Source organism: Clinocottus analis, unplaced genomic scaffold (genome assembly GCF_023055335.1).
Source record: "Clinocottus analis isolate CAN_PGR_092001 unplaced genomic scaffold, fCliAna1.0.p SCAF_13, whole genome shotgun sequence".
NCBI classification, from domain to species: domain Eukaryota; kingdom Metazoa; phylum Chordata; class Actinopteri; order Perciformes; family Cottidae; genus Clinocottus; species Clinocottus analis.
Genome location: NW_027175854.1, coordinates 4742995 through 4767553, shown reverse-complemented (window position 1 = coordinate 4767553; position 24559 = coordinate 4742995). Strand labels below are relative to the sequence as shown.

Sequence of the window (24559 nt, the reverse complement as noted above, 5' to 3'; positions counted from 1 at the left end):
TGTCGAGTTTTGTATGAATTCATAATTGTGTTACTTTGAACCCCCAATCTACTTTTGGACACATTTTATATATATATATATATATATATATATATATATATATATATATATATATATATATATATATATATATATATATATATATGTGTGAAGAGGTCAACATAATGAAGGCTACTGCACAACCTTGTGTCAGGCATAATGTTCCAAATGTATATACTTTGGCTCCCCTTGTATAATCTGATTAGTTATTTTAACAAATGTATACAATACTTATGATAAGAGCGCATACTGTCTGTGATTGTATAACCATTTGCCTCACAGTAAAGAGTAAAGAACGCCCTCTTTTGGTCCGTAATTGAAAAAGGAGCCGTTAGTGCTTATTGACAAGCAGGACCAGCTGGGACAGCTGAAAGATACTCGGGGCAGTTTATTCACTCGACTGGAAATCCAAATCTAACCTTTCATTTCGGCAGCTCAGAGGGGAGCTTGTGATTGGCGGGGCTGAGGGTCGGGAGAATCGTGACTGTCAGCCAACTGGAATGCATGATTTTACAATAGACCTAATATGCCGATCATGGTACGTTAAAGCAGCATGTTCTCACAAACACTTTTTGCCCAATTCGGTCGCAGAAAGATGCAACACAACGACTCACACACAATTACCGCTTCGGGCTGTGCCGCTCGCTGTCATCCCCTCCTCTCTCAGCTGAACCGTTAATGGCTAATTTGAAGGCTTTTTGGGGTAAAAGGTCAGCACACTGATGGATGGAAGGTCTAAGGACGCATCAATACTGAGCTTCCTCACATAACACACACACACACACACACACACACAATGGTGCAGTCACACACATAAATGTCTAGGTGCAGACACATGTGCATGAATTTAAACATACATTGCAATCAATCAGATGAACACAGCTGATGTACGCACACACACACACACACACACACACACACACACACACACACACACACACACACACACACACACACACACACATTACCATCCATACTAGTACCATCTATCTTGATAGTGACAGGTGTGAAGGGAAACACCACAAACCCACAATGCATTTCTCCGGTGCAGTTAAACAGGAAAGGGACCAAAAGGGAGGAAGCAGCAGTTGAAGGACAGGCAGCAGAGAGACTAAATGAGCGGTGGGGGTTGGGGAAGAGGGAGAAGGGGGCCTTTGTTGCTTTAAATTAAAATGGAAATCTGTATCTCTCATTGACTTTAAGAGGAATGCTGTAACACAGAGCGATTGCGATGCGCTCTCCTTGCACGTGGCCAAGCGACTGACAGGGCAGAGGGTCATTGTTTCGACAATAACAGATTGCGTCTGGCACTTTTAAAACACATGCATAACACATATTGTTTTATACTTGCATTACATTTGAACATCACACACGTTTGCACTGCTTTTTATTACTTTTCAACTTCAATAAAAGGCTGTGGCCCAAGCTGCAGACTCGTTACCATGGATACAGGCACATATGGTGACACAGCATCTAATTAATTAATCAATGACTGACAGCAGAGGATTAATCAGCTTTGATGGCAGAAACAGGGCCAAGAAGCAGAATGGAGCTGCAAACATGCTCACTCCCAGACAAGCAACCGGCTTATGATGCTCTGTTATACACAACATCTATGTCATTGTTCATGCGAAGGGATTGAGCTCAACTTTAAACTCAATTGAGAGTTCAAAAAGAAGGATTTGAAAAAAAGAAGGCCTTGTAAACTTGCTTTTCTCATCTCTTTCCATGAGATATGAAGCCAACAAATGTCTGGGACGCAAACACTCACTTTATATGAAAGGTCACAGTAGAGGAGTGTATCAGGAACAAGTTTATCTGTGGCTCAGTCACCGTGTCATCCTATAGTCCCTGCTGTGTCAGTACACACACACACGCACACACACACACACACACACACACGCACACACACACACACACACACACACACACACACACACACACACACACACACACACACACACACGCGCACACACGCACGCACGCACACGCACGCACTTCTTGCCAAGTCACAGTACAAACAATGAACTATTGACCGGCCTTGGAACATGACACACAAACACATGCACACAGGAAGAGATGATGGTGTTGATGATGATGATGATGCAGTTGAAAAAGCAAAGGCAGAGGGCAGAAAGAAAGGCAGACACAAAAAGGTAAAACGGACAATGAAAAAAGGAGAGATGGGAGGAAAAACAAGAACGAATAAAAAAGGATGAGGGGGGAAAAATAGACAAAAAGTGATAAAAGGGGAATAATTTGAGAAAACATAAAGTAAAACGCAGGAAGGAAATGGTTATATGATGATATGGAAATGAGGAATAGCTTGATCCCACAGGGCGGCCACGGCTGCTAATCAATCAGTTTTATCTCCCTATTACCAGTATGCATACGTATGGACACACACACACACACACACACACGCACACGCACACACACACACACACACGCACACAACCTTCCGCGTCACCCTTGATCATGCAGACCGTTAGAAAGGAGCACGCCCGAGAGCTGCGATGCCATTGGCCAGCAATGATGTCATCTCTTGCTGGAGGTTGAGAAGCGAGCTGAACAATTGGCTGGCTGATGCAGACAGTGGGAGAGCGCCGCTGAGGTATCAATTCCATTCATACAGAGGCAGCAATGGAGCGTGTGTGTGTGTGTGTGTGCGTGTGTGTGCGCGCGTGTGTGTATGTGTGACCACTCCCCACTGAGGCATACAGGCAGAGCTATTAGGGTCGTGTCCATCATTCAGAGACACAGACAGTACCTGCTAGGATGCTCCCTAATGGACGCTCTCTGTCACACACACACACACACACACACACACACACACACACACACATTGGAATTTCGCTCAAATGCACACTATCAAATATGCAAGTAATCAAGCATGCACACACCCACTCTTGCAAACACACACACACACACACACACACACACACACACACACACACACACACACAGATGGGGGTTGGTAGGGTTGAGATGGGTGTTGTCTCCCTGTTGTTACCGGGCTGTTGTCATGGCAATGACGATGGAGCTTTTACTGCTTGCTGGGACTTTGCAACACACACACACACACACACACACACACACACACACACACACACACACACACACACACACACACACACACACACACACACACACACACACCAACACATTTTCATTGATGCACGCACGTGAGAGCAGCTTTTGAGAGCAGCATTGCCCTTGCGACTGCTTTGAAGCAACAGAGGAAAAAAACAGAAAAGGTCTCGCTTTTAGTGTGTGTGTGTGTGTGTGTGTGTGTGTGTGTGTGTGTGTGTGTGTGTGTGTGTGTGTGTGTGTGTGAAGGTGTGAGTGTAAACACTCCCATGGGAGAGACTAGAGTTGTTCCTCTCAGAGAAGCTCAAGGGAAATTAGCCTGTGATAGCCTGTTAGGAAGTGCTGCGCGTTCACTCTCCCTCTCTCTCCCTCTCTCTCCCTCTCTCTCTCTCCCTCTCTCTCTCTCTCTCTTTCTCTCTCCCCCGACATCTTTTACACTCCCCTCCCCCCTCTTACCACCCACACCTCCCACTCCTCACCCAAACACCCCTTCTTATAGAGTATGATGTCACTTGCGGGCTTGTAATTGCCAGCATAGCTGTTGGGATTTCTTCCAAGACTTCACGTGTGAACACAAGATGCAAACCAGCCCTGAATCCAATTTAAACGTGCCGTAGTTGAGAGTTTATATAAAAAAATTCAACACGCACACTATAGATATGAGTCCAGATACGGCATACCGAAAGCCATTTTCCCAACCATGATAATGCGATTTCAGATGTCCCGATACAGAAAATAATTGCCTTGCTGGAGGATGTTCTTTGCCTGTGCCTTGTCCATAACTCTTTTACATCTGGGCACTTCAATTGCTCACTTGTTACATGGCGGAAACATAATAACTGATATCCACTGTTCCGTCTCTCTGCTTGAACTTAATCACTTTGACTGAAACCGTGCTTATGTATATGCATGATTTCTATGTGTTGCAGCACACGATCTGTGTCCACACTGCATGGATTCCATCTTATTAGCAGAATCTAATTTGAATTGAATTACATCCAACAAAGCTATCACATTTCAGTCAATGAAATCAGTTTAATCTCTAATCTGTATCTGTATCTGATTCACATTAACGCCCCGATCTGCTTCATTAATAATAACTAACACATATTATCAGTATCTTAAGCAAATTTAGACTCCATCTGCCAAATCTCTACCAGTGAGCATTTTGTGTTTAACTTGTGTATCTGCTGGAGTGCACTACTTGCCGCTTACTTCACTGACAGATTGATTGTCGTTTGACAATCGATTAATCGCTCAATCTCTTTGATAAGGACAAATGAATTGACACCTCGAAGACTAAACAATCCAGAGAATCTGTCGACCCATGAATACACGTGTCGGCATGTACATGTCGGGCGTGTATCATACGAGAGACAGCGCGTGTTCATTGTCATTCTCAGCTGCTCTTTGGAAATTACCAAGAGACACTAACAGCCCCGAGTCTTTTCTTTAAGGAAAATGATGTGTTCAAAAACTGCGCTGAGGTCCAGGGCCCCTTTGTTACTCAAACACACTCCGCCCAGTGGGATTCATTAGAGATTAAAACACAGAGCAACAGTGGCACGGAAAGCTGTAGAAACCTTCGCCTAAAGAGACGGACTCTGCACTGAATATTCAGCCGACATGAATAAATGAATAGATTCCTTTCAAATATATTAATAAGATATAGCACAAACAAAAACTTCAATGACGAGATTTCTTAAGTTATGAATTCATTTGGACAACACGTAGTTGTATAACTGCAAATGATAAACTGCAAATACATCAATAATATTTTTGGACTAACTAAATTAAAATGACGCTTGATGCCTAAATAGTATATACTATACTTATATATATATATATATATATATATATATATATATATATATATATATATATATATATATATATATATATATATATACTATGCTATGCTTCCAGATTGCATCCATCATGTTTAATTTCAAACTAAAAGCACTACTTTTTGTTCCAACAATGAGCATTAAAAGCACGCGAGCACAACTCTCCCTGCTGGAACAGCCTTTTGCTTTCATTTGGGAGAACCGAGCCTTTAATACCGCGGCCGCCTTTGATCCGAAAGCCCCCCGCGTTCGCCGAGGTCAGGTAAGGTCAAAGATGAGGAGCGCAAACAATTGGCAACCTCCTGCTCCGAATCCCTCCAGTATGCCACACTCCCTCTCAGCTGTGTCGTTCCCAGCATATGTGAGCGTGGTGTGTCTGCGTGTGGATCCACAAGCATGTGTGATTTCTCCAGCGAGAGACTAGTGGAGAGACTTCAGAGGATTGATACACACACACACACACACACACACACACACACACACACACACACACACAAACACGCACGCACCCACACACACAGTTCAGCCCTCCGTGTCAATTCTAAAGGTTTGCTTGTAAGACTAACAGACACTTGACTTCATTCATTTTAAAACTCCACGTTAGAATTTGTGAATGAATGCAGCAGTTGGAGGAGACGAAGTGGGAAGTGAGAGGGGAATATTATTCTTGTTCTAAATCAATGCTGAGCAGAGTGGATGCAATACATACTGTGCTAATGGGCTATCAAGCTACGTTCAATGTGAAATTACACCTTTATGTGCGCAGCCACCGAGAGCTCTTTCCCCATTTTTACCATCTAATTTCTCGTCATGTAAAAAACGAGCGTTGACACTTTGCTGCATTCATACTACCATTTAAGTCCGCGAACAATCAGCGGTTTATCGCTGTGAGGCGATGGGTGTTGTTGTTTAGCATGTCTTACCCCGCTCTAACTTTCAACCAACTCTGCCGGACTAAATTATGCCTAAATAAATTGCAGAAACGCAAAAGAAATGTTGAACACTTTGGGTTTCTATAGAGGCGAAGGTAGTACAAGATAAAGGAGCGAAATGTAAATATTCACCAAAGTAATTACTTTCAGCCCCTGCACCTTAACTGTTGAGAGAGAGAAGAAGATAATTATAATGCTGAGGGCCATTTCCATCTGTAACCTGCAGGCAGGAATAATCTTTCTCCTCCACCAGCCTCCGTTTAAAAGGAGCCCAGTCTAAGATTAAATGCAGAGCAGCTCTCGCCATACGTTTTTGTTCTTATCCTATTCTATTTTAAAGCTTTTCTCTGTCATGTCACGAGAGAGAGCCGATGATTACATGAAGCACTGAGCTGGAAAATTCTGTGATCCTGGCCTGCAGCTGAAAGCCGTGGTATGAAGAGACAACTTTTGCATTTTTTTTTTTTTTTTTTGCTTGTTTAAACGGTGAGCACATTAAGCACTTGAGTGTGTTGAACCATGCAGTGCCCGAAGACACATTTCGAACAGACAGCCCGGCCACATTGATTTAAATTACAGTGCTTAAAACTCGTTCACTAAAGCCATCCCCTGATTGCTGTTGGGTGTGACGAGCGATCTGATATAGAGCAGAGATTTTAATGTGTACGATCAACATTTTAAACATGTGAACATTTATTTTGACGACAGGCTTAACTGACCATATGTCAACACATCTGTGCAGCGACATGGTATCTTTTTTAGGATTCAAACTACTCTTTGTACCATAAAGAGTAAGCTGCACTATAGGGACCTGCAGCTGAAGGACCACTTCACCTTCACCCTCTTGCCTGCCAGGCCGAGATGAAGAACGAGATAGTACTGGACTCTTAGTGTGCTGGTAAAGCTAACGCAACACTTTCTGTTGCTGCCTGGCAATATTAGCCTTCTGGTTCGGCTTTTAATGTAAAGCCCATATTTTCTGTGGATAGCGGTTAACTTGATCCTGGCACACACGTGGTCTAATACTACAACTGAGGGTCCGAGTGTGTCTGGTGGAGCCCACCAGAGTTGGTATCGTGGTAATGCACCAAAAGGATGTTTTTTTTGTTTAATGCCATTTCTCTTTCTTTGTTTTTCTTTGAAAAACAAATGATATAAATGTGGGTAAGGGCGAATCTCCTCACCTAATCCCCATTTAAAACAAAAGCCCATGTTGGTATCTTCTTTTTCTTCGTCTTCTTGGAAAACCAGAGGTGCATCCGCCACATGTTGGACTTGAGAGCAGAACCAAAAACTAATTGCTCAGCATATAATACGAACGGTCACAAATTCTGGGCTGCAGATGCACCAGAAGATGCTCAAAAGGGTCACTCGGGAAGGCAATGATAAAAAAAAACAACCATTCTGAGGGTTTACATATGAAGACGTGTTGTAATGATACTTAAATGTCACTCCAAGGAACAGTCACTATTTTAAAGAAAGGTCGCAAGTGTCATAGAACCTTGTATAAAGTAGTTAATCTAAAGAATTGCTGATCGATTACTCCGGCTTAAACTAATCCTTCAGCTCATGCGACAAACAAACCGAAGAAGAGCTGCAAAATATGAATGAGCAAATTTAAAGAATGGTCTGGAGCTCTACACACAAACAGGCACTCTCACACACACACACACACGCGAGAAACACACTGACACAAACAGACACACACACACACACACACAGGCTTGTTCCTCATTACTGCCAAAAACATCACAGTGCTCTAATGAGGATATGGACTCTGGGACAAGGCAATTTAAATACACACACACCAAACACACACACACACACACATGTGCGCGCACACGCACACACACGCCCTTCACACTATGAGCCTGAGGGTGTGACAGGCAGGCACGCCAAAAGAGGATTTGTGGTGAAAAGCTTTGGGGAGGAGGGCGAGAGGGAGAGCGAGATAGGAGGAGTGGAGAAGAGGGGATTACATGGTGAATATTTCAATGCTAAAACATACCAATTGGCTTGGGCGCGCACACACACACACACACACACAGACAAACGCATTAGCAGGGCCATATCTTCTACAGCTAGCTTAGCACTGACTAGACAGAGAATGGGGTGATGGGTAAAGCTAATAAAAACCACTGGGGCACCCTGGGAATCTGACCGACAAGCTGGTTAACCTGCTGTGACTGGCTGACGAGACTGAAACCAACCAAGCTCTCCCATTCAGTTCAAGACTGTGACATCATCTGGAGGAAAGTGTAATACATCAATGGAAGCAGATCTGAGTGCCTTGCAGGTGAACATACATACAGGTGTTATGTAGTGAAGGATTTAAAGGCATGCAGCGATTCAATTTCTGTTATCGCACTGCGACCTTCTCTTGGGGATAGCGCATAGATGAGACATACAGAAGGGACAGCAATGTAATAAAGCTTGCCAGTTTAATATGAATGATATATTTGTTGCAGGATTTCCTGTGAAAATCCTCCCACTGGATGTAATAAATGGAGCTCGACGATGACCTAACTTTTTTATATCACGACAGCGGAATATTTTCAGGCGTTATCTTAAAACGTGTGAATTTATCAGTGTTTTTTTTTTTTTGGAATATTAAAAAATGTAACAAAGAATTCAAGCCAGGTCCAAATCTGAATTCAACAGCATAGTTTGCAGGCGCCAACATCCTGTGAACTTGACTTCCTATTTGTTTCTACACACTCTAAAAACCAGAAGCGTCCTTCATTTGCTCTAAACTAAGGGGATCAGGATGTTCTTACAGCAGGAAACACATCTAATCTAATCTTTAAAACATCAGGAATACACTTGGCTCCATAGTCTACTGTATTGTCAGATTTCCGCCTTATATTATTCCTTAATACGTGGAATAAACACCATGTGGTGCTGGATTGCTGAACAGTAAAGGGGACTGGATGGCAGAGAGGTGCCATGCTGCGAGGTTGGAGGTCGACAGCAGCGTTCCAGATACAGTCGGGCTGCAGGAGCGCTAAAGGACAGAGGGGCCGGCTGCTGGCTGGCATGACGGCTGCAACATGCTGCTCAGGTCGGCAGGGAGTGAGCCTGCAGAGGCAGGGTCGAGTGGCCGAGAGAGAGAGAGAGAGAGAGAGAGAGAGAGAGAGAGAGAGAGAGAGAGAGAGAGAGAGAGAGAGAGCCTCGCAAAAAAAGAAAAGGATTAACTTCAAAAACAATTTAAGTGGAGGGGACAGTTCTGTGTTTGTGAGTGTCCATGCATCTAATGTGTGTGTGTGTGTGTGTGTGTGTGTGTGTGTGTGTGTGTGTGTGTGTGTGTGTGTGTGTGTGTGTCTTTGATTTGGCAGCTCATGGGGGTTTTAACGTTTTAACGCTGCGGGAGTCCAGCGGACAGTTACATTGTCCCAGTTACATCGATGGACTGGAAACACTGGGTGCATAATGCATTGAGCTGCATGTCTCTGTGTGTGTCTGTGTGTGTGTGTGTGTGTGTGTGTGTGTCCATAGTTAGCATACTGCAGTCTAGACCAGAGGATCAAGTGTAATCTCTCTGCACTGATACAGCTGATGAATTGTTCACTGTCACTGGATTAACATCCTCCCTGCATGTTACTTGTGTAACCTTATGAATCAATTCAGTCATAATACCATTTGTTTTATGGTGTTTTTATGCTATTCAACTGCAATTATGGTTTAGACACTCAACAGCAAAGTATCAACATTACAACAATTTCACACAGCAGCCAGGCAGTGAGTAATCTTTCTGTTTTCAGATAAAAGAAGACTCCATCACAAGTTGCAGGTAAATGAGAGAAAAGTATGAGTGTAAACATCATAACAAATGATCCCCTCCCCTGGAGGCAAGCAAACAGCATCAACATGACACTGAATGCACAGAAGAAGTAATGATTAAAGCATCCCTTCTCTGGCTGCCAGACACTGTTTCAGTTACATGACACACAGCATTGTGCTTGACAGGCTATGTTTAATTAGATTGGATTGGGGAATCAATATTGGTCCACGGACAAAACAGCACCGTTTGTAAACAAACCCAAGTTTCAGGGAATGAAGTCATTATTTATTTTACAATAGAAAGACTCCCACTTACCTCTAACCAGTCAGTGACTGCTAATTAATTTACCCCCCGCTCACACACACGTACCCCTTCCATGCCCACCACTTCGCAGGAACCCCACGACAGATTGAATTAAAATAACCTAATTAGTCTGAGCCTCGAAACACTTCACTCTAAACAATAGCAGATGCCTCCAAAACCTCGAAAGAAGAGACTCTCTCTCTCTCTCTCTCTCTCTCTCTCTCTCTCTCTCGCGCATTCTCACTCCTCATCTTTTTTGAGGACAGACATTTGTTATCAGAACAACAAAACAACGGAAGAAATCCAGCATGGAGACACTGACTGCCTCAGCTAGATGTCGGGTGGGACACGCCAACACCCAACATGAGGATTACTGCCCTGAAACGCAGTGAAACCGCACACACACACAAACAGCTCTGCTGCTTCCCCGTTTAAAGTAAAGCCATAATTATAGCAACACAGTCGGCTACAAACAACGTGGCAGCGAGAGGAGAAAAGCGAAGCTTCTACAGCCACTTCAGTCTAGCAGTGATTCATAACCCCAGGCAATAACACACTTTGGTTATTCATAGTTGACTATTATCTCATCTATTAAGCACTTATCTTGAAGTATTCTCCTTCTTTTGTCCCCGCTAATGCTCTGAGGAGTCTCCTATTTGGGGATATTCTCCAACCTTTGAGCTTTACAAACCCAACCATGCCAGAAAACTGCAGAACAGACATCGCGACATACTGTACACACAAGTGTACACGTACAAAATATACTGGGGGTGTCATTTTGTCCCAGGAATAAGGTCAAATATTAGGTTTCAGTCATGAAGCCAGAATTAGACCAAAGTAAAACTGATATGCTTCACTTTACTGTACCCTTCACACTCACACACACACACACACACACGCGCGCGCACACACACACACACACACACACGCACACACCTCTATTTTTCCACCCTTTAGTCCCAGACCCTTGTCCTCCCTCATCATTCCCCTCTATCTCTCTCTCCACGCGGTGATTTCACAGAGTCCATCTGACTCCCAAGTACTGTACAGCAATCTACGATATCATCAGTCTGCCAACTCGCAGGCAGGCTGACATTACCGGCTGCCGGGACAGGAGGGGAGCCAACAGCGAGCTCATCTCCCGTGAATACACACAAGTGCAAACCCACACACACACACACACACACACACATACACGTGCATTAAGAAATGAGCCAAATATTGGACACTGGACACTTGGATGGTAAATGAAATCAGGACACACACACATATGCCTGGTAATGACACATTGTGTACTGTGAGCACTTTGTTACACCCCAGGAAGCACAGGCTCACTGCTTCCGTCTCGCGACACATGCAAACAAACAGAGAGACACACACATAGACGCTCACTCACCTGCACCTGTATGAAAGATCCCCGGTAGAAGCAGCATGCTGCAGCCGACAGGGCACTCCACAGACTACACCTCTCCGTCATGGTAAGTGCACACCTTCCTCTGCTCCCTTTCCTCAAACCTTTCTGCTCAAATCCTCTACTTTACCTCTCCCTCTTCTTCTGTTCCCCGCCTGCTGTCCTCTCCTTTATCTTCCCCCGACCCAGGGTGTCTGATCCAAACCCCAGCCCTTGGGCTAAGCCTGTCCCACCCCTGCCTGCCTCTCTGCCTGGCTACCAGCCCCTGAACATAGTGCAACCACTACAGAACCCGGCTACAAGCTAAACAGCTAACACCACGGCACTTGCAAGCAGCTGCTGGTCGCCACACTGTAAGCCACGAGTGAGCCGCTAACAGCTGGTACTGATGACAGCGAGAGATATTACGGCTCCTGACATCTCCTCAGCTTCTGCCCTGCACCGGCTTCTGTCGCTCGCGCTCTCGCAGCTCTGCTTCTCACTGCACTTGCTGCACTTCACGCGGCTGCTAGGGATTACCTCATTGCTTGCTGATGAAAGAAGTGTGGGTGGGGGGAGGGCGGACCAGAGAGAGAGAGAGAGAGAGAGAGAGAGAGGGTGGGAGGGATGGACGGATGGATGGATGGAGGGAGGGAAGGAGGTCGAGGGGTGGGGGGGTGTATGCTCGCAGGCACAAGCAGAGAGGAGTGTTGTCGAAATGCAGGCAGAAAGCCCCACCCACCCACCCACCCAACGACCCCCCGCTCAAGTGCTGAGACAATGCTGACACGGGGTGGGGGGACGATGGCCTGAGTAAAACAAGGAGAAAGTGAGAAAGGATGGGAGGAGGAAAAGAAAGATAATCAAAAGATGAGCTGATGAATGAAGAAGATGCGGGGAGGAGGAGAGAAAGTAGGAGGAGTGCAGCCTCCCAAAGGAATCTAACCTTTCTTTTGCCATGAAAGGAACCCAGCAGGGGGGCTCCCCACCCTCTGACACACACACACACACACACACACACACACACACACACACACACACACACACACACATGCAAATTAATACCTTTTTTATCTTTTAACACACACACACACAAACACCACTATATTACGGTGGCAGGAGCTACAGAGCTTTTAGTTCCTGTTGTGATATAATGTTGGTAGAAATATTATTCATCTAAGTGTGTGTGTGTGTGTGTGTGTGTGTGTGTCTGTGTGTGCACAGCAGAATATAATGATGTGTCTCTAAAAAGCCATGCAGACTGCAGCGAGACAGCTCATTATAGGCTGAAACACACAGGCAGGTGTTTCAAGGATAACACGGTGTGATTTTCACCGGCCCATTTCACATACACATACACACACACACACACATACCGGCAGGGAGATGTCGGAAGGGGCGGGGCGCTGTCTCCAGAGGCCTGAGTGAGTGACATCATTGAGGACGCCTCACCATGGCAACACTGCCGGCGTACTTGACAGCATCCAAAATTCTGACACTGCATTTAGTTGGTCTGCACCACTGCAGGGAAGCATAACGCAAGAGAGGGACATAGCCAGGGAAAGAGAGAAGTATGCAACATGCCAACCAGGTGATCAGAACAACACAGCGTCCTTCTTATTCTCTCCTTTTCTTACTTTGTCTTTGAGGTCATCTCCGCCACACACGGCATGAGATGATGCCAGTAATCACTCTGCTAATCTGCCTCTTGAATGCAAGCTAGTGGGTCACAGGCAGAGAGAGAAAAGGCCGACAGATAAGGAGCTGCGAGACACAGGATGGATTCATTAACTACAGCGACTCCTCTTAATGTAATCTCAAACCATCCAGCGCTGGATTAGACAGATTACACAGCGGGGACACAAATAATCTCATAAGAGGGGCCCTGTGCTTTCCTTCCTTCAATCCTCTGTAATACCTTGCCAAAACAATCAAAACATAGAGCATGTTACATCTGGCTGCTGCGCCACACACACGCAGCCCAAAATGCAAACTGAGGGGAAATAAAACATGGAACAATAGGACGGAGGCAGAGTTTAAAGCATCGACGCCCCGCTTTGAGTTTAGCATGAACATTGGCAATGTTATCGGGCTAATTTCCACTCAGACCGGCCGTAATGAAAATGTACCGCTCTGTAGGGTCCATTAGCTAAAAGCCACTCCACAAAATTAGATTTTCATAAAACATATACTTTTTATATCACACCTCTTCGTCCGTTTGATCAAGTGTTTTGGTTTGCGCAAGTGAAAACAATCCTGCTGAAATGAGCCTGTCCTCTTGTTGTTTTGGGACGAGTACACTGTGAATGCTCCAGCTCGTGTTTCCACATGGCTGCATCCTCAGATGAATGCAAGTCAAACAGATATCAAATGGCTGCTTCGGGAGCTGTAACATCCAAGGAAAGTAACAGATTTACACAGTAATACCGTGTTCTCTCAAAATACTTCATACATTAAAAGGGCAAATATTGTGACTAGCTTTTTTGTTTTACTTACTTTTCTCAAGTAACTAAAGGAACTATGTCTCCAATTGAGCTGACAAGTGACTGAATGCATTGAAATAACAATGTTATGAATCTATTACAGACATGGTCGATTCACAAGTTTCAAATGTCTGAATCCCACATGATTTAACTTAGATTACAATAAATTGGCTCTTATCCAGTAGTGCGAGCAACCAGTCCATACTGTCTACCATTCCACATACGAATCAAGACAACCATAACTGATGGAAGTGAACATAAGAAAGTACACGTCACCAATATTTTAAAAACTGCCTATACGACACATCTTCAAGCCAGAGCCCTCAATGCTCCATTTCCTTTAAGATGTGTTAAATCTAATTGACTCAACGCTCCAAAGACAGGCTGAAAGAAAAATGATGCTAACTTCGCCTCATTTTGTGCCTGTGGGAAGACTGAAGAGAGTCTCATTCTTACTCTACTGTCTTGTTCACTTCATTACGCTGAATCGTCTGTCCTGTTCTTTTCTCTTTCTTTGCTTCATCCTCACTTTGTTTCCACTATTGCTTCCCTGCAAGTCCTTTTTTATCTATCTTCCTTTCATTCTCTGCATTCACACCTGTCATAAAACGTCTGTTCAGGGACTCCTTCCAGCATATTCCTCACTTTGTTTTTCCTCTTTCACTCTCTTACCGCTACCCATTCATTCAACCCCTCCTTTCTCTTTTCAGCATTCCCTCAACTCCCTCTCTCTATGCTCTATCGAATCCAACCTTTCCCCAGCCCTTCTTATCACCGTGCACCTCCCCTCATCTCTCCCTCCTCCTTATCCCGACGTCTCCTCACAAGCCGAACCTCCTCCTTCAAGCTTCCACTACTCTCCGATCCCTGTCGTCCCTTCGCTTCTCTGCCCTGTCCTTCTCTTCTCCTCCATGGTCATCCCACCACCTTCCCCTTCCTTTCACACATCTATCTCTCCATCTCCTCCCCTGCTTGGAGGCGGTCTTCAGTTAAATATTAATTAGTGAGCCCCATCCCGCGGGCTGATAGGGAGCACAATGGAGAATCCCTGCATGTGCCTGCAAGCGTCCCACTAATGAAAGGAGTGTGTGTGTGTGTGTGTGTGCGTGTGTGAGAAAGAGAGAGAGAGAGAGAGAGAGAGACATTGGAAGAAAGAGAACATAGACAGCGAGAGATAGTGAGAGTAAAATGTGTGTAGGTGCATGTGTGTGAGAGATGAAAAGAGACACACCGAGGGCAGATCAAGATTACATGTGCACACACATCTTTATGTGTGTCTATGTGTTTGCACACACGCGTCTCTAAAACAAAGGCCGGGCTCCGTTGGGGGTTAGCGGGGTACTGCTAATGATCTGTGTGTGTCTGATTGTCATCGGTGTGTTTTTTGGTTACACAAGGTGGACCCCATTCACCGGCTGGCTAATCCGTATCGAACCACCAGATGTGTGTTTCAAAGGCCGTTTGAAACATCAGCCCGCGATAATGATGCAGCGAGAGAAAGAGGCCTGGCGGAAAGCGCTGTGACTTTGAAGGAAAAACATGAATTTAGGTGTGAAATAGCGCAATTAAAAATCAGCTGTCCTGCTTTAATCGCATTAAAATGACTTCGCCTTACACAATTGTGTTGCTGTAGCAACTAGACACATCTTGAGCATGAATAAAGCAGTGTGTCATACTGTTTTAGAGGGAACAATGGGACATTATTCTCTACGATGTGGACATGGGCAGGCTGACCTTGAATGGGGTGGACAAAATAACGGAAACACGTGAGGATAACACGGCCGTGTAGTAAATATCACAGCTTTTGTTCTACGGCTCTGAGGTGTTGAGCCAACTCGAGAAGATCCAATAAAGTGTCTTTCACTCATCGCTTCTGACTGTGTGCTTGTACCTCTTTGCTAATACACTTGTATTTGTATTTCACATGTGGCTTTTCTCTTGACTTCATCACATCATCTTTTATGACGGAAATACCAGAGTACAGGCAGCGACCGATTTAGGATTCATTGTAAATCCTGACGACGAGGACAATTAGACAATGAGCCATTTGAAGCGGAAACTAATTAGCAAAGTGTTGCTGATAGTCAGCACTTTTAGCCACACGGTGGCTCGAGGGATGGCGTTGGCAGCCGGTTGGTCACTTTGGTCCAGACTGAATAGCTCAACAACCTGGATCCTCGCTTTCCATCAGCGAACAAAATCTTCCCCTATTTAGTGAAATTAACTCACCATTTACTACAGCAAATCAATTGCCACAAGATTTGTTGCAGACATTCATGGTTCCCGGAGGACGAATCCTGCCAACTCCTATGATCCCCTTGACTTTTCCTCAAAGCCAACATAAGGTTTACATGTTTATTAGCAAATGTTAGCATGCTAACCCAATTAGATCAGATGACAAAGGATTATCATTATTGGTTTGACTTTCTGGTCAGCGGCAAACACTGCAATATATATTTGGCAACCATGTCACAATTATTGCATTTTTTGTGTGTTTCCGATATTTTGTCAAAGTCAAATACTACAGATGACTCCATAATGGCACTATGGGCTATTCTCTTTGGTGACCTAAATAAACAGATGTATGTAAACACGGTGCATGTACTGCACGTGTGTGCAGACATGTGTCTGTCCTGGGTCTTTGTCAGTCTCTCTGCACGGCGAAGGAATGGTCGCTGGAGACTTTCCAGGGTTTGTTACCGAGGGCCAACCCTGCCAGTTTACACCCCCTCTCATTTACAGAGGCGCCACATTAATTCATCTACTGTGATAGTCACACGCACACACGCGCACCCACAGGGCTCTGCCTTCATTTAAGGCTGCGCAGACACAGACCGATTTAGAAAATTCAAACCATTCGCATAATCAAACATGCAGTAGCAGATACACAGCTGAGCCCCGTCACACTCGGCACCAGTGTGACTCTTGTGCCAGACGTATGTTAACAAAGCACATGTGATCCGAACCCATCCCACCTCCCCCCTTTCCTGCCTCTCCCGTCAGAGTCGCACCAAACCACTAAATAGGACGGTAGACAAAGCAGGGCTGGGCTGCAGGCAAAAAGAAACACACACAATCATAAAGCCACACACACATATATATCCCAAAACAACCTCCCACTTAAACTGAGACTGGACCATTTTTATTAGTCTTTTAATGACACAGTGTCATCAGGCCTGTTTTAACGCCGACCTCAGCCATTTGAAAACTGCTTTTCACAGCTCACACTAAAAGTCATAAAAACACAAACAGTGGATATCGCTTGACCAGATGTGCATCAACATGAAACATTCTTGATGATGGATATTATGATAAAGCCTAAAAAATATCCTTACTGATTGCTTTTTTTCTTTGAGCACACTCACATCAAATCGGTTTGTCTTTCTCTCCGTCTCACTGCGTCTCGTTTTCTATTCATGCATGTGGGGTACGGTGTGTGTGTGTGTGTGCGTGTGTGCGTGTGCGTGTGTGAATAAATAAGTGTACGTGCACATGTGTGACAAACCAGGAGAGAGTGACTGGTCTGGTCTTTCCCGTTAAAACATGGAACACTGAGGCCAACTCCTGATTTAAACATCAGCTGTCATAAATGTTTCAGGGGAAATGAAGGAGGTGGAGGGATTGTCGGCAGCTTTTCGGGGAGTGGGCGGGGCGGTGGGTGGTGGTAGGTGAGGCTGTTCCGATGTTTGAGAGCAATAGAAAGACATAGGAAACCGATTGGGGTGACATAACATGTGTGAGGATTCTACAAAAGGTTAGAGTTCATCCTGCTTCACTTCTGAAATGTGAATGATCTGCTCGTTCTCATGCATGGAACATCGTAAAAATGTATGTTCAAAGCAGTCACGTGGCATGCTTATTTCAAACTGGAAAAACTTCAAAATAAAACAAAGTCCAGCATTTACTTTCTGTCAGCATGAAAGTAGTGCTGATGATATTAAGTATTAGTTGCAAGGTGAACTATATTATAAGTAGACCCACAGTGTTTTGCAGTGGAGGTGGGTCAGGTCGCCTGAAATAAAGCCCGCTTCAAAGACATCATAAAAAATGAATGCACCTTTATAAAATAAAACATTTAAGAGCAGAGGCCGTATGTGGTCAGACCTTCATCTTCTAAGTAAGTAGATGACTATAACAATAAACACCTCTATGCAATGTATAAAGGTTTTCTGGTGCTAATAAAAATAAATCAGTTATGTCCATAAACACAGCAGTAAAACAGGCATACTACTTCTCATTTAAAAGAGCTCTTGGAGGTGAAATGAATAACCCATTGGGCCTTGAATAATGTTTGAGGCACGCAGAGTGACGACGTTACAGAAGTACATTCACACGCTGTTGTTCTGCAGTGTGGCGGGTGTCACTGTGTTGGGATCAGACAAAGTTCAGACAAGAAGAATACAAGTCGAGTTCATAGGAGACAACTTTTACCATCTGCCTGAGAGAGATAATCAATAGAAAAACTGATGCAGCTCAACACTTCACTTCCCCTCTTCCTTTTCATCCTTCCTTCCTCTCTTGGCTCTCATCGCCCACTTTTGCTCTCAGTTTAAAGTCCAATATCTGTTTCAATGTGTGTGTTGTGGTATACAGGATGCATGAATCCCCATCACCCATCTCCAAGGTCATGAAACAGCGTCACATGCCCGTTGGTCCACAAGGAGTTCACATCTCCAGCGTACTGCCCCACCTGCTGGCCGCGGCACAGGCTGCTCGCTCGCTGCGCAGTGCTGACATGAGCGCTGCCTTGCTCCAAATTCAATTAGCTAAATGGCAGACTGAATCAGGCCAAACGCAGAGTGAGCCTGCTGAAATGAGCATAACTGTTGAAGACGAAGGGCCAATAATCAGCCACAATTACATCTGAGAGCGCACATTTAAAAAAAACAACCTAATTCAATTCTGTGGGAGCGAGGAAACTCAAACTGAACTGCTGTTGGAGGCAAACAAATACTTATATCTACTGGCATCTCGGGCATTACATGTGTCTGCATGTGGGTCATTGATAGAGAGCAGACCTTGTTACATGGAGCAAGAATGATTTATGTGGGAAAATATCACATTACACACACACACACACACACACACACACACACACACACACACACACAGTGTACAATCATACCACACAGACTGAAGAGGACAAGACAAGGGCAAAGACACCTTGACAGAGCCGACTTACCTGCACATATTCCACCTGGCACTCTGCTGGCTCCATGCGGCTGAAGAAACACAAGGAGAAAAAAATGGAGGCAAATATTAGCGGAAAAGAAAACTGGAAAAGAAAACTGCAGACACATTGTGTGATATACACACACATGTCCACACGTGTCCGGGTTTGATGTGGTCGTGTAACAGGTGCAGTGCGTGTTAGCACAGGCAAAAGAAACATCCCAGTATTCCCATGACCCACTTCTGCAGCGGCCTCTCCAGTGAGTGAAATGTTGTTGCAGGCAAGATTCGTGGAAAATGGGGCGATAACAAACCCCACTGAGCATCTACGATTGCTGAATATGGAGCTGGCCTCTCAAATCTCTCAGGCGCAATAACTCACACTTTTACACTCATGATGCGTCCGGATCATGTGTCAGAACCCCGCTGCAGCACCGCAGTCAAGGGAGCCATGCTGCGGGTGCTTTGTGATACGGAGCGAGCGCGAGCTAAAGGGGTAATTACACTCCCAGACAAGTTTTAAGATCAATCACTCAGTGCAGCTCCAAACTGCCCGATGGGTCTCATAGGGCCCAGAGCAAAGCCGTGTTACACATGACCACAGAGAGGCCAGATCAAAGGGTCCCATCTTGGCAGCGGGCTTGGGAATGTTAATAGGTCCCATGACAGAGGAGCTCTATATTCCCTTCATGAGCTGTCCTGTGCTTAAACTTTGAAATAAATGGCGGTACAAATGTAAAATATGCGCCTCCGTCAATTGGAATGAAAATAACATTCGTCCAGGGAAGAATGTGAGCTGTGAAGAAAAAAGAAGAAAGAAAATACCAATCGTGAATCAGGTACAACACACAAGCCCGACCCGAACACACAGAGGCCATCTAGAGCGACAGTAGAGCTGAAGTCCAGGTCCAGCACACCAGCTGTGGTTTAACACTGATGGACTTGTGTTTATACTTTGAGATGATTGAAAAAATGATCCAAACTATTCATGCGAGTCGGATTTGGATTATTGATAAACATTTCAAATGCATGACCTACTTCTCCACATAATCTTTTGCGAACCCCCTTGCAGTTGTTTGATTACTAGGCAATCTTTAGTTTGTTTTTAAATCATTTATCAAACAAACACAGCATTCATATCGCCTTTTTTTTAGTAAACTAAGACTGTTTAAACACTTTCATACTTGATTTATATTAGATATTATTTATAAGCTGATATTATACTTTACTTATTTACTTAATATTACATCTCTATTTCAATCTTACTGCTACATCTGTGTATGTGTGCCAGCAGCATCATCAGACTCGAGGATGTAAGAACAGAGGTTTATATATGTTGTAAAATGTGAAGCCCTTGTGATTTGGTGCTCTATAATTCAAATATAATTGGCTTTATAGGGCTGCAATTAATCCATACTTTCATTATCAACAAAGGTTATTTTCTAGATGAATCAATCAACGGCAAAAAAGCATCACATTCCCACATGAAACCGGTGAATGTTTGACATTTTTGCTGCTGATGGAGTTTCTGTTGATCGATTAATCCTCCGCTTCTAAAATTGGGGGCCCGACAAAGAAGTTCACACGCACAGGAAACAACTCACAATTAGAGACGCCATGATCTAACCAGCAACGGATAAAGTGGACCAGTTCTCCAGTGGACAGCAGGCTGACAGACTGATGATTTAGGGCTGAACCGACATGAGAGATCTCTGATGTGCCCTCACTCCACCACCCGGCCGCGTTTCCCACGGCCCTGAACTAATGGGCTGATGCTGCACGCTCGCACGTGCACGCCCATGCATGCCAGCACAACTTCAGCCACGCACGCACGCACGCACGCACGCAGGCACGCACACGCGGTGCAAATCCCACTGTAACGCGATACGCTCATGCACTCTGCTATCATGCATGAGAGATCGGGAAGGAAAAAGCGAGAATGCAGCGAGAAAAAAAAAACCCCAAACGCGCAACATTTTTGCGCATCTCAACTCCACTATGAAGTTCGGAGTTTGCTGTTAAAGCCACTTCAACTTCATGAAAACACACCCGATAAGCTGCACACAAGAAAGCTTGTTCGTGTCGGTCTCCTGTAACAAATCAATGCAAAGTAAGAAAACATCAGATCAACAGTGCGGCAGCTTTCCGGGGCCAGCGTATCGGATCAATAAAAGGGATCAATAGCACCTGCTGCCTTTCAAAAGTGAAGTCATGAATCCTGTTATCGCCTCACCTCACACCCTCTGCCCGAGGCAAGTCCTGTCCATAGAAAGTCAACACGAACTGTAAACTGTCCAACTTCCACCCCGGTGGGTCCACGCGCAGGTAGAAGCGGGTTTGCGCCCCCTGGCGTACGCACAGAGCATGGCCGGAATACAAATGAGCTGCGGCTCTCCTTCTGTGACCCCGTGGCTCTTCCACTCTCACAGCAATGTGGCCGGCTTTTCAGGGCTGGAGCTTAACCAGGTAAACATATACTGTGTGGTCATTTGAATGAGCGTATTACTTGAGGGTCATGCAACATGTACGGTGGCCTATATGGTTAATAAGCCAAAAATAAGTTGAAGCCCTGAAGTGGAATTACAGTATGCTTAGCAATATCTACTCCTTTAAAGTAATAAGTCATGTTTCTGAAGAGCAAATGGCCTCTGCTACGCCGATATGATCAAGCTTTCTTAGTTTGACCTCTTCGGGCCTCAAACAGTTATAAAACCGTGTGAGTAAAGAGTAATAAGGTCATTTTTGCAACAAGTGCAACCACATGCAGCTGTTTGTAAGGGGGTCACAAACCAGATTGAACTCTTTGTTAGTTTCCCACATTGGAAGTCAAACACATAGCTCACAAAGGGTTCATAGATTCATCGTGATTAGTGGCTCAAGTGTAGATGTTTTTGTATGACCTTTGCTTAGTTTCATTGAAGCTATATTAGCCAGATAATCTATAAACGATGCATACCAAACAACAGAGGGTCAAAATGTAACAGAAGTGTATGTCACTCTCCCCTCCTACTCAACCGGTAACTGTTCCTCCTTCCATGACTTTATTCTCCAAGAAGAAACACAGAAAGTTAAATGAGCTGTTGACATAAGAAAGCAAGATAATCACCAGTAAATGCCGCCATCGTTTGGGTTTTCTCCTGTCAGCTCTCTGCTCTCTGCCTCCACCTTCGGGTCCGCTGCAGGCTCGGACTCCAACTCATCATGTTTCTGTGTCCAGGTCTGATCGTCCTCTCGGCTGAGTAGAGGAGAGGAAGTCTCCTCAGGGTTAAAGCGCTGCTCGCCACAAGTCTCCGGCTGGAGTGCACCACTTGGGCCACCAGATGGCGGCATGCCGACATTAGTTTCACCTGTAGGTTCAGGCTGGCTCTTGGGCTCAGCGAAGGAGTCTTTGCTGAGCCCAGTGCCAGCTTTAGCTCCAGCTTCATCACTCGACACTTTGGGTGAGGCTGCTGCGGGCCTCTGGGGCCCACGGTCTTGATCCCCTGCAGGTCGCTGGCTTTGACTTCTCCCGATGCTGCTTTTGTCTTTACTCTTCTTATTGCTGCTGGGGCCTCCTGGAGAAAACAGAGATAGACGTCTAAGTATTATCACAGGGATTGTTGTCCTGTTTCTCAAAGCATGTTTTTGCCAGGCTGTCTGAGAGTTACCTTTACTACTCTTGTCTCTCCTCATCCTCAGCAGCCGGGGCAGCGTACCCAGGTGTGTGTAGCTGTCACTAGAGCGGACGTAGCTGGCAGTGCGAGGACGCATGGCATCCATGTCGTCCACCGTTGTCTCAACAATTGGATCCAGCTGTGGCGGCGTAGCGGCACCGCCACAGTCGGGGCCATTTCCAGGAACATCTCCTGCCCCACGCTTGGCCTGAGAGGACTTGGACTCTGATTTCTCAGTGGAACGCCGAAAAGAGAGGTTGGTGAGGCTACCAAACCACTTAAAACCTTGAGAGGGGAACAGTTAGAAAAGAAGAACTGCTGATTATGTGGTAACAAGTATATGGCGTTGGCCCATGTGTTTTCCCACAAGTCAAACTAATTCATGTATGCAAACTCTGAATTTGAGTTATATTCAACCAGGAGTCATCGAGAAGTTTATTAAAGCTGCACAATATATTTTTTTAATTGCTAATGAATCAAATAATTAAGTGTAATGTGATGTGATCGTTTTGCAGAGTTGAACCAACGGAGAACCATCACCCAACAAAACACAATTCAACTTTCTCAGTAAATCTGATTATTTTGCGCAACGTTCTCAATTAAAACAAGAGCAATCTATAAATGCAGCTTCAATAAAACAAAAGGTCTCTGCTCAGTTGATTCAACAAAATTCCCCTTTGCAGAGCTTGTGTTGTGATTATGTTGCTGCACAGATGAGATGTAGAAGCAGTCAACCATTTACAGTAAGACGTGTGTGTGTGTGTGTGTGTGTGTGTGTGTGTGTGTGTGTGTGTGTGTGTGTGTGTGTGTGTGTGGTCCTGTTTGGTTTTCCCTGTGTGTCGACATCAGCAGTCATGCACATGTTTTGTTATTTATATACAGGCCTGCTTTTACAAAGCTGTAAATAATTTAATTTACACAGGTCCAACATCTCTTCATTTTTGTGCACGTCTTCCTTTATCAATCAATTTCAGGTGTAAGTTAATTTTTGCATGTCATCATTATCACCAAAAAAAATGCAAAACTGGTATGACAGTTGTCACCTAACCTCACTGATGTCCTGGTTTGGTAAATGTGTTAACACATGAGTCCAGTGCAGTTTTACACACACACACACACACACACGGTACTCACTCAGTTTCCGGATGCTCATGTTGTGCCTGCAGGTATAAGATCAGCTGCATGTGGGGGACAGATGGACCGTTTGAGAGGAGCCGCAGTACAACAGAGAAAAGAGACCCAGATTGGGGAAGATAACTTGTTGTTCCTCCCTGCACACAGTTTGTATGTGTGACAGAGACAAAACCTGAGAGATGAGCGGCAGCGACGGGGGCAGGGCAAACTGTGACACTTCCTGTGTGAAGCTGAACCAACCAATGGCAAGAGGAAATGAAACGATGAGATGAGATGACAAGGCTTGAAAGGACAAGATAACAACATAACATATGAAACGTGTGAGTGTGCCCTGAAAGTAAAATGTGTCGACGGAAGCCCGGAGGGGTGATTAAAACCGAAAAGCTGGTCACTTTTGGCCAGTTTTAGGTAAACATATCTATCGCATTATCTTCTTGAAGCTCAGAGTCGTTCTTCTCCTCAGTGCTGGTTATATACATATAGTTCATGTTTTATAAGTTTGAGAGTCTCTAATATCTCTGCTGTGCATGTATGCATAACAAGGACACCTAACCCTGAAGAGGAAATAAAGGATTTCATCAAAAAGGAAAGAATATTCATGTGGAAATTGGGACATGTTGTTGTTGGTCAGCACATCTCAGATCAATGCAGGTCATTCTGCAGTGCACCTGGAATTTGAATTTGATATCCATCAGTCACACCGGATACTAATATTGTTCTTTTACTTCAGGTATG

General features: G+C 44.7%; 1 protein-coding gene across 1 annotated transcript in view; it reads right to left on the bottom strand.

The window, feature by feature from the left end:
• The window catches only part of sh2d3ca (SH2 domain containing 3Ca), a 44888-nt gene extending 21045 nt beyond the window's left edge, over window positions 1-23843 (bottom strand). Inside the window, exons 1-4 of the mRNA XM_068574481.1 lie at window positions 23825-23843; window positions 22685-22975; window positions 22144-22591; window positions 19048-19087 (exon numbers count right to left, since the gene is read on the bottom strand). Coding sequence (XP_068430582.1) covers window positions 19048-19087; window positions 22144-22591; window positions 22685-22975; window positions 23825-23843 — 798 coding nt within the window. The remainder of the gene's footprint in view (window positions 1-19047; window positions 19088-22143; window positions 22592-22684; window positions 22976-23824) is intronic.
• Window positions 23844-24559: the final 716 nt, after the last annotated feature.